Source organism: Gossypium hirsutum, chromosome D09, assembly GCF_007990345.1.
Source record: "Gossypium hirsutum isolate 1008001.06 chromosome D09, Gossypium_hirsutum_v2.1, whole genome shotgun sequence".
Lineage (NCBI taxonomy): Eukaryota > Viridiplantae > Streptophyta > Magnoliopsida > Malvales > Malvaceae > Gossypium > Gossypium hirsutum.
The window spans coordinates 52,152,038-52,165,982 of record NC_053445.1 but is presented as its reverse complement, the minus strand read 5'-3'; the positions used below and the strand labels follow the sequence as shown (position 1 = coordinate 52,165,982).

The 13,945-nt window shown below is 37.8% G+C and overlaps 1 protein-coding gene across 1 annotated transcript; it reads right to left on the bottom strand.

The window, feature by feature from the left end:
* Positions 1–9,751: 9,751 nt before the first annotated feature.
* LOC107929115 (pyruvate kinase isozyme A, chloroplastic) lies at positions 9,752–13,932 on the bottom strand. The gene is made up of 6 exons (XM_016860461.2): positions 13,166–13,932; positions 12,993–13,083; positions 12,704–12,897; positions 11,965–12,086; positions 11,234–11,712; positions 9,752–10,388 (listed from the first exon to the last, which is right to left on the bottom strand). Exons 1-6 carry the CDS (start codon positions 13,754–13,756, stop codon positions 10,087–10,089), a joined length of 1,779 nt encoding a protein of 592 aa, XP_016715950.1. The 5' UTR covers positions 13,757–13,932; the 3' UTR covers positions 9,752–10,086.
* Positions 13,933–13,945: the final 13 nt, after the last annotated feature.

Sequence of the window (13,945 nt, the reverse complement as noted above, 5' to 3'; positions counted from 1 at the left end):
TTATAAATTTATAAATTGTATAAATAATAACAATTAAAAAAGGATATTTTATAAAAAAATTAAAATTTAAAAATTACTACACAAACACATTTGTAATGAACCTAGATAATTGGTTGTCTAGATACATTTATGTTTAGGTTCATTCTTCGTGCAAAAAAATTATATTTTGAATATTTTTAATTTATGTTTGCAGCATAGCATTTTGAGAGACTGCCACGCGACACCATCAGGTTAGTTAGCAACACCACGTCAGCACAAATTAACGATGCTAGTGTAAAAGACTAACCTAATTAACAAAATATAAATTTAGAGACCAATTAGGTTAAAAAAATATTTAAGGAACAATTAAGTAGCAAAGTACAAACTCAAAGGAAAAATTATATATTTCCCTTAGAAAGAAAAATAAAGGCTCAGTCTCAAAAGAGGTAAACATTGAAAGACCAAAGATGTCACTGTATCATTCTAAAATAGTGTCATATGTTCTTCTAGAAAACAACATCCCAGATAGACGGCTTTAACAAACCAAATCAAACAAATCCTGTGGCTCAGATTATCAAATATAACTTACAATTAAATTATCAAATTTTCACTGTTAACAGATAACAGTCCTGCAAGGATCCTTGATACCCACCAGTCCTAACAAGGTCAAGCTCCTTCCATCAACCCTTTTCATCTCTTTTAACTCATCATACTCTTCTTCTGGAACTTGTTTATGTGCAAAAGCAATACACCTTAGGTTGCTAGCAGCCGTACCTTGAATAATTTGCTCGAATTTCGCCCTTTCGCCATCATCGATATCTTTCACAACTCCACAAGCATCATAGTAGGTTGAGCACATTGCTAGGACCATCTCAGCATCTCCTTTCCAATGAACATGGACAGTATCATCATTGTTCCTCCCAATCAAAACCCCACTTCGTTTTTGCTCAAAATCCAAGGCTTCAACTCGAATAAGTACTCTACAACTCTTCTTGATCTTCTCCATATCCATCTTCAGTCCCACCACAGCCCATGAATGGATTGCCTTTTCATATTCTGTCAATGGAGACCCGGCAGTAGTGTTTAAAGCAACACCTTGATGGATCAATTCAACAACAAATGGAGAAATTGAACCACCTCCGTCCTCCATAGATTCTTGACCAACCCAAAATTTTGTCACTTGAAGAGTACCTGTTTTGTCAGTACAAATTGCAGTGGCAGAGCTCTCTGTTTCACAAGCAAAGAGCTTTCTCACCATTGCTGGATCTCCCATCTTTCTCTTCCCCAAATAAGCCAAAATCATTGTCACAGCAAATGGCAATCCTTCTGGAACTGCAACTACAACAATGGTAACAGCCGCAGCCACAATTCCCACAACAGCAATAAAACAAAGCAAGCTTGATTTAAGAGTGGTACTCATTGAAAAACAGCAAAAAAATTCAAAGAAGCGAATATGGTAGATAAGGAAACAAAGGGAACCTCTTTCGGAGTTTGGAGTGACCCAAAGCAACGTAAAGCTGATTTATTTGTATTTAGTAAAGATGAAGGTAGTCCGGGTTTTATGCTAATTAAGCAAAAAGCTGAAACGCGTATATGATATTTTTCCTTCATTATCATATTCTGAGAAATTGAAGGGAAATTTTGATGAAAAAACTACATGGTTTCTTGGAAATTGCCCTAGAAATTGTTTTCTTTATTATTTTTTTCTCTTAATCCAAGTTCACGCGGACAAAACAAAACTTCGGCGTTAAGATTCCAACTAAAACAACTGTTTTGGATTTACTTTATATATTAAAAAACTATTCTAAAATAATGCAGACAGCAAAAGGCAACATAGGATTAGTGAAAAGGTTGTTTTTTGTCTCTCAAATTGGAAGTTGAAATTGAAATAATTTTTTTTCACAACTTGTTGAGTGAAATGTGACAATGACACTGGTTGAAGCTCCTCTGTTTTCCGGTGGCGGTAAACTTTTTTTCCCTAACAGTGATCAAAGCCGATTGATGGTGAAAGATGCAGCAAATTCAGTACACAAATGATCGGATTATTCGGAAAATCGAGCACAAACTAATATTCTTGTTTGCGATTTGTTCACATAAGCTACGATCACGTATGAGTACACAGTATATTAAACAAATTTGATACCATAAAAGATACTAGAGTATTGAAAAAAATGAAGGATGAATTGTTTATGTGGAAATTACACAGTATATTAAACGAAATGAGAAGATAAAAGAAGATTAAAATAAAAACAATATTCAAACATGGCCATCAATGATCATTTTGATGTTTACTCCCAAATATATTGGCAATCTTCCACTGCTTTTTCACACCAGGCTTACATGGATCCTTTATACCCACCACTCCTAACAAGGTCAAGCTCTTTCAATCTGTTGGGTATGGGTCCCACTATGTGGGAAACCCATATTTTCTGGCACAAATGTTTTGCCTTCCTTTTTCTTTTGGTTTTGTCAAAAGCCAATTTTTTGGCTTATTAACGGGAGTGGGCAGAAATTTTTCTGCAGAGAGCTAAAGAAAAAATAGAGAGAAAGAGAATAGAAAAAAAATCAGATTTTCAAGCTTGGTGCAGCAGTGATCAACTCTTCGATCGAAGGTCCATCCGTGGTTCGATTGAGCTGATTTTTGGACAGCAGCTAGGTGATAAGGTGTTCTTGACTTTGTACGGTCGGATTTTTCATCCGAGTCTTGTAGCGTCGGAAATACCCATTTTTCAGCAGCTACGTTTTTGGTGATGTTCTCTCATTTTTCTCTCTTTTGCTAAAGATTACATGTTGTTAGCCTTGTCGGTGTTGAATGCTTGTTGTAGGCTTGATATTGTGATCTTGTAGTTGAACATTTGATGATAGTGGAGCTCTTTATCGGACTCTAAAGTCCCGTGGTTTTTACCCTTAATTTAGAGGGGTTTTCCACGTAAAAATATCGGTGTCTCTATTTATTTTTGTTGTGGTTGCATTAGTTGATTTGTGGTTGATTAAGGTTGCTAGAGAACATATCTTGTGCTATTGTGCTTGCCATAATTTTTACAGGAGTTATAAGGAGAGAAAGAACACCGGTTGTGCTTTCGCTTTGTTTCGGTTGTTCGGTTTCTTCCCAACAAACTGGTACCAGAGCTTGGTTATTGTGTCAGATAATTATGGAAATTAATACGAGCAAGATGATTATGTTGAATGGCACAAATTATCAACTTTGGCGGAATAAAATGAAGGACTTGTTGTTTGTGAAGGCTTTGCATCTTCCGGTCTTTACTACTCAAAAACCCGATTCGAAAAGTGATGAAGAATGGGAATTTAAGCATCAACAAGTGTGTGGCTTTATTCGGCAATTTGTTGAAGAAAATGTTTACAATCACATTGATCAGGAGACACATGCTCGAACATTGTGGGAGAAGCTTGAAAGCTTGTATGCTTCGAGGTCGGGCAATAACAAGTTATTTTTGCTGAAGAAAATGATGGCGCTGAAATATAAAGAAGGAATGTCTATAGCTGACCATGTTAGTGAATTTCAGAGTATGATGAATCAGTTGCTTGGTATGGGTGTCAAATTTGATGACGAGATTTTAGGACTTTGGTTGCTTGCTACTCTACCAGACTCTTGGGAGACCTTTCGAGTCTCACTCATTAATTCTGCCCCACAGGGTATTATTACTTTGGATTTGGCTAAGAGTGGTGTGTTGAATGAAGAGGTTAGAAGAAGATCTCAGGGTTCTACATCACAGCCCGAGGTGTTGGTTATCGAGAACAGGGGGAGAAACAGAGACAAAGATGGAAAGGGTAGAGATAAAAGCCGAAGCAAGTCAAGATCGAGATACAAGAATCTTGAGTGTCATCATTGTGGTAAGAAAGGCCATATCAAGAAATATTGCTTCAAGTGGAAGAAAGAGAACAAAGGTGGTGGTGATAAACACGACCGGAATGACGATGAAAAATCCGAGCGTGTTGCTACTGTTACTCGTGAAGATTTGTTAGTTATTTGTGATCAGAATTTGGTCAACCTAGCATGCGACGAGACTAGTTGGGTGATTGATACTGGTGCATCACTTCATGTCACGTCGAGGAAGGAATTCTTCACATCTTATACTCCTGGTGATTTTGGGGTATTGAAGATGGGTAATGATGGTTTGGTTTCGGTTATTGGTATGGGAGATGTTAGCTTGGTAAGTAACAATGGAACAAAGTTAACTCTCAAGGATGTCAGACATGCACCGGATGTCCGTTTGAATTTGATTTCTGCAGGAAAGCTTGATGATGAGGGATTCTGTAACACCTTTAGTGAAGGGCAGTGGAAGCTGACTAAAGGCTCCTTGGTTGTGGCTCGAGGAAAGAAGAGCTCAAATTTGTACTTGATGCAAGCTTTGACTTCTCGAGAGACGGTGAATGTGACACTGAATGACAACTCAACTGAGTTGTGGCATAAACGACTCAGTCACATGAGTGAGAAGGGGCTTAACTGTTTAGCGAAGAAGAATCAACTTTCAGGTTTAAAGAATGCTACACTGAAGAATTGTGCTCATTGTCTAGCAGGAAAGCAGAAAAGAGTTTCATTTAGAAGCCATCCTCCTCATAGGAAATCAGAGTTGCTAGAGTTGGTCCATTCAGATGTTTGTGGTCCGATAAAAGTAAGATCACATGGTGGTGCACTTTACTTTGTGACTTTCATTGATGATTGTTCAAGAAAGCTATGGGTTTACACTTTGAAGTCTAAAAATCAAGTCTTTGAGGTGTTTAAACAGTTTCAAGCATCAGTTGAAAGGGAAACTGGGAAGAAGTTGAAGTGCATTCGTACTGATAATGGTGGCGAGTACACAGGGTCGTTTCATGAGTATTGTCTGCGACAGGGAATCAGACATCAGAGAACACCACCAAAGACTCCACAGTTAAATGGGTTAGCTGAAAGAATGAACCGAACATTGATTAAGAGAGTCAGATGTTTGTTGTCAGATGCAAAGTTACCAAGATCGTTTTGGGCTGAAGCTTTGAATACAGTGACACATGTGATAAATCTGTCTCCTAGTGTTCCTTTGAAAGGTGATGTGCCAGATAGAGTTTGGTTTGGTAAAGACGTGTCATATGATCACCTACATTTGTTCATGTTCCAAAGGATGAAAGATCCAAGTTGGATGCCAAGGCTCGACAATGCATTTTTATTGGTTATGGTCTAGATGGTGAGTTTGGTTATAGACTCTATGATCCAGTTCAGAAGAAACTCGTGAGAAGCAGAGATGTTGTCTTCATTGAGGATCAGACCATTGATGACATTGATAAGACGGAGAAAGTGGATTCACAAGGTAGTGGTGACTTGATCGATGTGAATCCGGTTCCCCTAGACTCTTCACCAGATCCTATCCAGGATGATGTGCATGGTGATGTTAGTGGTGACCATCAGACTATAGGTGACTTTGATACTCCCATAGATGATGTTGTGAATGATCAACAACAAGCACCTATAGCTCCACCAGCAGTTCCACTTCGAAGGTCTTCCAGAGATCGACGATCTTCTGTCAGGTATTCTCCTGATGAATATGTTCTTTTGACTGACGGGGGAGAACCTGAATGTTATGAAGAGGCTATGGAAAGTGAATGCAAAGATCAGTGGGTTGAAGCGATGAAAGACGAACTTCAATCCTTGCATGAGAACCATACTTTTGAATTGGTGAAACTGCCTAAAGGCAAAAGAGCTTTGAAGAATCGGTGGGTTTACAGGTTGAAGCAAGAAGAGAAGTCTTCATCTCCACGATACAAAGCTAGATTGGTCGTCAAGGGTTATACTCAGAAAAAGGGGGTTGATTTTGAAGAAATATTTTCTCCGGTTGTGAAGATGTCCTCTATCAGAACTATACTGAGTTTGGTAGCTTGTTATGACCTAGAGGTTGAACAAATGGATGTGAAAACTGCTTTTCTTCATGGTGACTTGGAAGAAGAGCTTTACATGGAGCAGCCAGAGGGTTTTGTTGCACAAGGGAAAAAGGACTATGTGTGCAAATTGAAGAAGAGCTTGTATGGTTTGAAGCAAGCTCCAAGGCAATGGTACAAGAAGTTTGAGTCTGTTATGGGGGAGCAAGGCTACAAGAAGACTACTTCTGATCATTGTGTGTTTGTTAAAAGATTCTCTGGTGATGATTTTATTATTCTTTTGCTCTATGTTGATGATATGCTTATTGTTGGTCAGAATGCTTCTAGAATTGAGAAGTTGAAACAAGAGTTGAGTAAATCCTTTGCAATGAAGGATTTGGGGCCAGCAAAGCAAATTCTTGGCATAAGACTGACACGTGATAGAAAGGCCAAGAAATTATGGTTATCACAAGAGAGGTACATTGAGAAAGTACTTCAAAGGTTTAGTATGGACAAAGCTAAAGCGGTGAATACTCCCTTTGCTATGCACTTTAGATTGAGTGTTAAGCATAGTCCTTCCACAGAAAAGGAGAAAGAAGAGATGCAGAAAATTCCTTACTCTTCAGCCGTGGGTAGTTTGATGTACGCAATGGTTTGCACGAGACCAGACTTGGCTTATGCCGTTGGTACAGTTAGTCGGTTTCTTTCTAATCCAGGCAGAGAGCATTGGAATGCAGTGAAGTGGATTATGAGATATCTTCGTGGCACTTCCAACATGAAACTTTGTTTCGGCAATGAGAAACCTGTTCTTGTTGGGTATACAGATTCAGACATGGCCGGAGACATTGACTCGAGGAGATCTACTTCAGGTTACTTAATCACTTATGTAGGGGGAGCTGTGGCATGGCAATCGAGACTGCAAAAGTGTGTTGCATTGTCCACCACCGAATCAGAGTTCATTGCAGCAACCGAAGCGTGTAAGGAGATGCTTTGGATGAAGAAGTTTGTGCATGAGCTTGGTTTTACTCAGGAGAAGTATGTCCTGTACTGTGATAGCCAGAGTGCTATTCATCTTGGTAAGAACTCAACTTTTCATGCTAGATCTAAGCATATTGATGTGAGGTACCATTGGATACGAGATGTTCTTGAAGCTAAGCTGTTAGAGCTTGAGAAGATACACACTAATGATAATGGTGCTGATATGTTGACGAAGGCCTTACCAAGAGGAAAGTTTGAAGCATGTTGTTTGACCTCCGGCATGGAGGCATTCCCCACATAGTTGGAGGGGGAGATTTGTTGGGTATAGGTCCCACTATGTGGGAAACCCATATTTTCTGGCACAAATGTTTTGCCTTCCTTTTTCTTTTGGTTTTGTCAAAAGCCAATTTTTTGGCTTATTAACGGGAGTGGGCAGAAATTTTTCTGCAGAGAGCTAAAGAAAAAATAGAGAGAAAGAGAATAGAAAAAAAATCAGATTTTCAAGCTTGGTGCAGCAGTGATCAACTCTTCGATCGAAGGTCCATCCGTGGTTCGATTGAGCTGATTTTTGGACAGCAGCTAGGTGATAAGGTGTTCTTGACTTTGTACGGTCGGATTTTTCATCCGAGTCTTGTAGCGTCGGAAATACCCATTTTTCAGCAGCTACGTTTTTGGTGATGTTCTCTCATTTTTCTCTCTTTTGCTAAAGATTACATGTTGTTAGCCTTGTCGGTGTTGAATGCTTGTTGTAGGCTTGATATTGTGATCTTGTAGTTGAACATTTGATGATAGTGGAGCTCTTTATCGGACTCTAAAGTCCCGTGGTTTTTACCCTTAATTTAGAGGGGTTTTCCACGTAAAAATATCGGTGTCTATTTATTTTTGTTGTGGTTGCATTAGTTGATTTGTGGTTGATTAAGGTTGCTAGAGAACATATCTTGTGCTATTGTGCTTGCCATAATTTTTACAGGAGTTATAAGGAGAGAAAGAACACCGGTTGTGCTTTCGCTTTGTTTCGGTTGTTCGGTTTCTTCCCAACACCATCAACCTGTTTCTTCTCTTTTAAATCATCATATTCTTTTTCTTGAACCTGTTTATGTGCAAAAGCAATGCAGCTTAGGTTGCTAGCAGCCATGCCTTGAATAATCTGCTCGAATTTCGCCCTTTCACCATCATTGAGATCTTTCACAACTCCAGAAGCATCATAGTAGCTCGAGCACATTGCTAGTATAATCTCAGCAGGTCCTTTCCAATGAACATGGAGAGTATCACCATTATTCCTCCCAATCAGAACCCCACTTCGTTTTTGCTCAAAATCCAAGACTTCAGCTCTACGAATTAATACACAACTCTTCTTTGTCTTCTCCATATCTATTTTCAGGTCCATTTCAGCCCATGAAAGGATTGCCTTTTCTTTAGGACAATCTGAGAATCCAAAACTGTCGGTAGTGTTTAAAGCAACACCTTCATGAGTCAAATAAACAACAACTGGAGAAATTGAAGAAGCTACCTCCTGTTGACCAACCCAAAATTTTATCACTTTCATTGGGCTGCCTGTGGGAGTACCTGTTTTGTCAGAAAAAAATGTGGCTAAAGATCGTATTGTTTTGGTAAGTTAATGACAAAGGGAACGGCAGGAATACAAGAGGAAGAAGAAAAAGAAGATGATGATGATGAACAATGAAACAAAGGAACTAACTGCTTGCTTGGTGTAACTCAAATCAAGTTGGGGTATTATTAATAGTAACTAAGCAAGAATATAGGAACCACGGAATATGACGTTTAAAGTTGAAGGAAAAGGATACGGTGGTTCTTTGAAGTTTACTTTGAGAAATTGCTTTTTTCGTTTTAGTTCACACCATTTTAAGAAACGCAATCTTCAGCATTAAGACTCTAGTATTGCACTACACATCTCCAAACTAATCTTTATTCTAAATTGATCCCCAGATTTTAGAATGTTCTGATTACATCCTAAACTATTAATATTATATCAGTAAAGTTCTATTATTAAAATTGTTAATGTATCTGTTAAATAAGATATTAAATCTCATGTGGTGTAATTTAAAATGAAGTTAAAAAAATAAAACATTACCACATAACATTTAAAAGTTAAAACTAAAATTAAAGTAAAATAACAAAAAAAGTTAAAACTAAAATTAAAGTAAAATAACAAAAAGAGAGTGGACGATAAATGTTTTGTAAAAGATTTGAAAATATTATGACCAAATTTTTTACAATATTTATTTTTCTTTAATTTTATTCTTTTAAGCTTTAAATTAATGATTTTAATTATCAAGATTTCAATAATTTGAGAATGTAATTAGAATAGGTTATGATTTAGAGATGTATAGTGAAATTAACTTTTTCTTAATTAAACATATTTTGTTGGTATAAATTAACGGTTAACTTTTTTATTTGGTTCTAAAAGATAACATTAATCATTAATTAATGAATTATTCTGCTCATACGTGGGGAATAATAAAAAGTTATTTCAAATAATGCAGAGCATGAAGCATTAAAGATGTGTTTGATTTGTTAATGAATAAAAAAAGAGTATGTTTTTGTATTTAAAATGCTTTTTTATTTCATGAAATTTGAAAAATAACCAAGTTTTAATCTGGTTTCAGAAAATTGAAACGTATTAATATAAATTATAAATCCTGACTTCACTTGTAATTCAATCTATATTAATTTTTTTAAGTGAAAAGCTCGAAGAAAAGATAAATATTTTTAATTTTATATTAACTAAAATAACTTCTTTTGAGGCCTTAGTACCACCTATCTCTGGACACCGACAAAAAAGAAATATAAATTGTACAAATTAATTAAAAATAATTAAAAGGTTTTAACAATAGTAGTCTTTTAAGCATTTAAATTAGGGTTAATTAATGTCAAATGTTCACATTTAATAAGTCTTCATTGATTCAATAAGCTAAAAAAAAAAAAAAGCACCCCACACATATTATTCTTCATTTCTAGGAACCTCATACAGCACACTACATAGTAAAAAAAAAAAGGTTGTTTATGTCTCTCAAATTAGAAGTTGAAATTTCAAATAATTTAGGGGGTCACAAAATGATTCAACTGATTTACCTTTGTTGAGTGAAACTGTGACCGCAAGATTGGCTGAGCCAAGCTCCTCTGTTTTCCGGTGGTAGTCATTTTCATCCTAACATTAATCAAAGCCGAATAGATTGCGAAAGATACAGCGAGTTCAATACACAAGTGAGTCTACAAGCAGGATTCGAAAACGAACATAATTTGCATCATACTGTGTTGTTTCTAGGGAACATTCATGACTTGGATGGACTGCAACATGTCTGAGACGGCAATTACGAGGTCGCCAGATTTGATCATTCCCCTGGCCTTGAGTAACGAGAAGGTTTTGTTAAGGTTGCTTTCCATATCGTCGGAGAAGCCGAGACGGAAGGGAATGAGACCCCATTGTAGGTTCAGGCGTCTCCTGACAGAAGTTGTGGTCGTAAAAGCAAAGATGGGGCAATCTGGTCGACAACGTGACAGGAGAGATGCCATGTGACCTGTCTTTGTGTAGACAAAAAGGGCATCTACCTCTAAATTGTTAGCTGCAGATCACACAACCAAACTCATGTCAATACCATAATCAATGAAAAACTAAGAATGAAATGGTGGATATTTATCGGCTTTAATTTCTCTGAGTTCTATCAGCTCTTTTGGCTGATGGATGATGTCATATCATTTACTCCATCTACAACAAAACTATCGAAGCATCTTTTGGGAAAATAAAATAAAATCGAGAACAGGACAGGATGAAAACTGGCAACAACAGAGGATAAGAGAGGAGGTGAAGAGAAAAGAACATCACCAACTTTATAAATTTATAAAATTCCTAGGAGAAAAAAAGTACGCAGGTAGATATTTATTATCATAGTTTATCGGATCCACGAGATATTGACAAGCTAGAAAAGGTATTTACAAATCAACTGACATATGTTCATAAATGAAGCTATCTACCAAATTCCCGTGTTGAATTGCTTTCCTGAATTCGTTACTTGAAAAAAAAAAAATTAACAAACTTGATAAAAGCAATAATCTCATGCTTGAACAATGAACTATGAATCTTGCCTCAACAGTCCAAATGCCCTCCCAAAACAGTTAACTTGAAGAAAGAAAATGAAGACGTAAATTACATAACCCTACAAAAATTCTTTTCAAGACCTACACCCTACCGGGATAAATAAATTTTTGTCTCAAATACTGAAAGAGAACAAAGTTTAATGTCTCAAGATGTAGAAAGCTCGTTTGACTTTGGACCACAGTGAACTCAATGAAGAGAGATGACACATTGATGCAGGATAGATATATGCATGCAGATATAAATTCACACACCCATACTTGTGCAAGCACATAATTAGACATGGATTATAGAACCAAAACCAAAGATTCTTACCCATCTTGGCTGCAGAATTACAAATCTCTTCTGAGATGCTATCTGCAAATGAAGTTCCTACATCCGGCAATACCATAGCCTCATGGCGTTTTTCCTCCCTCCACCATTTCTCTATTCTCACACTAACACTTCTCAGAACAGCTAATGCCTTATCGGGGTACTGCCCCATTGCTGATTCACCAGACAGCATTAAAGCATCAGCTCGCTGCCGTACAGATTCAGAAACATCGGCAACTTCAGCTCGGGTGGGTGTAGGGTATTCAATCATTGATTCAAGTAGCTGGGAAGCAACAATCACTGGCTTATTCAGTTGCCTGCATAGCTGGACAATATTTTGCTGAGCTGATGGAACCTGTTCCAATGGTATCTGAGCACCCAAGTCTCCTCTTGCAACCATAGCTCCATCTGATGCTTGAATAATTTCTTCCAAGTTCTTTAATGAGTCAATACTCTCAATCTTTGCAATCACAGCTATGTCACTGCATCATAACATTGAGATGACATTTTCAGGAAAGGAAAAAGACTGATATATGGTACTCCTTTTTGGTATATTAGCACTAATGTTACTAAAAGAGTACTTAGTTTCAGTCTCAAATTCTAGTTTGTAACCTTTGAAAGTGCACAAGTAGCACCTACGTCAAAAGTAGAACCTTAAAGCTTCTTCCGAAATATAAGAATTGACCAAAACTATTCTAATCTTCCAAGAGTGCAAGGGAATGTATGACACTTACCTACCACGTGACCTAGCAGCAATATAGCTTTTGAGATGGTTAATCACTTCAGCTGATTTGACAAAGGATATTGCAATAAAATCAACACCTTCTGCAACCCCAAAGTCGATGTCTAACCAATCCTGAAGTGGGAAAAAGCATATTATCATGCAACTAGGAATAGAGTCTTTATTTGTAGATAAAGACATGCAGGCAGCACAACAGAAGAAGAAGGTAATCAAGTGAATGTTACAAATGCATGGAGGCAAACAATAAAGACATGCTTCACTACTGAACCACAAAAGTTTCAAAATCACAAGAACCTACGGAATAAATAGCAAAAATCAGATCCAAAACACCATTGCTGGGATTGAATGAGTCAGGGTCACTCCACTACCTCATTTCACAAATGGACTTCTAGCTATTAATTTTGAATTTTACATACCTTGGACTTCTTTTTGTAACATTAAATAAACCAATGCTTTGTTGAATGGGAAAAGAAAATACTAAAATGTTTAACAAGTTAAATAATTAATACCAGTAAGAAGGAAACAGAAAATTTCAGACAAGCACATGGTCAATTCAAAGAGACTCTAAAGTTCTTAATATTGGTAGCTCCTAATGTCTGATTCCATTGTTACCATACGTGACCAAAAACAAATCATGGATACCCTAGGATAAAACTAGCATTTAAATTAGCTAAATCATTCAATACCAATTAACAAAACTCAAAGAGCAAAAATGGGAAACAAGTAACAACCTTGGAAGAAATGGTAGGAAGCATTGCATTACGCTCACGAACAAGACTCCCATCCCTCCAAAAAGTCAAATTGGCTCGAGGAAGCAACAATCCCGGATCAGTGCACCTACACTTAACATCAGGACCAATCTTCTCAATCACCTCAAACCTCACCATTCCACCATCAACCAAAAGTTCATCTCCAACTTTCACATCTATATACCAACATCAAACAATTTTATTTAAATCACCAATAAGTCAGTTTACTCAACATAATTATATTTGTTTTTACCACAAATAAAGCACAAACCTTCGGCAAAACCATCATAATTCACATTAATTGTTCGCTCTGGTCGCGGTGTACCGAAAGCTCTAACGCTGAATGTCCAGATTTCTCCATCCTACATTTCAAAGTAAATAACTTACGATTAATGAGATGAACAGATTTGAACTTTTATCAAACTTTTTCTTTTTTCACTTTACCTCAGCTTTGACGGAGGCAGCGCCACCGAGATCTCCCATGTGAATCTCGCTACCTTCAGTATCCATCATAATGGCGACAGCGAATCCTTTCTCCTCGTTAAGCCTCCTCACCCGCTCGATCACCATTTGATGCCACTCGCGAGTGCCATGGCACATGTTAATCCGAGCCACGTTCATACCTCCAACAGCCAACGCTTCCAGCTGCTCGAACCCGCACGTTGCGGGACCAATCGTGCATATTAACTTCGTCCTTCTCGTGCTCCGGAATCCATTCTCCTTGAGCTCCGCCTCCGTCACAGCGTCAACCTCGATCCCGGCCGCCGCTCCCGATTCCGACGGCGCATGAGACTGAACCGCCACCACGTTGTCCGCTGATAAAACCCCCGAAACTCCGGTCTGTCCGTTTCCGGAATCCAGTACTTGAGATGACGCTGCATCGAGATCTGAAGATAACGATTTCGTGATAGTGATATAGTGCTTTTTGCTCGGGAAGTTAATTACCGGGAACCGGGTGTAGGATGTCGACGGAAGTTTATGGAGAGTGAAATAAGGAGCACGGGAGGGAGTGAAAAATTGAAGGGAGCGCGACATTGTTACGGGGAAAGAAAAACGGTTAGGCCGGAAATGTGTGGAACAAGTGAAGTAGTAGGAGTTTTCCTTTATTTTCTTTTTCAAGGGTTTTTTAAAGGGGAATTTTGAGGAGGGAGGCGGATAAACCGAAGCACAAAGAGCCGTGTTTGGAGCTTGGGAAATGCCGCCAAGTGAGCGAGCAACTCACAA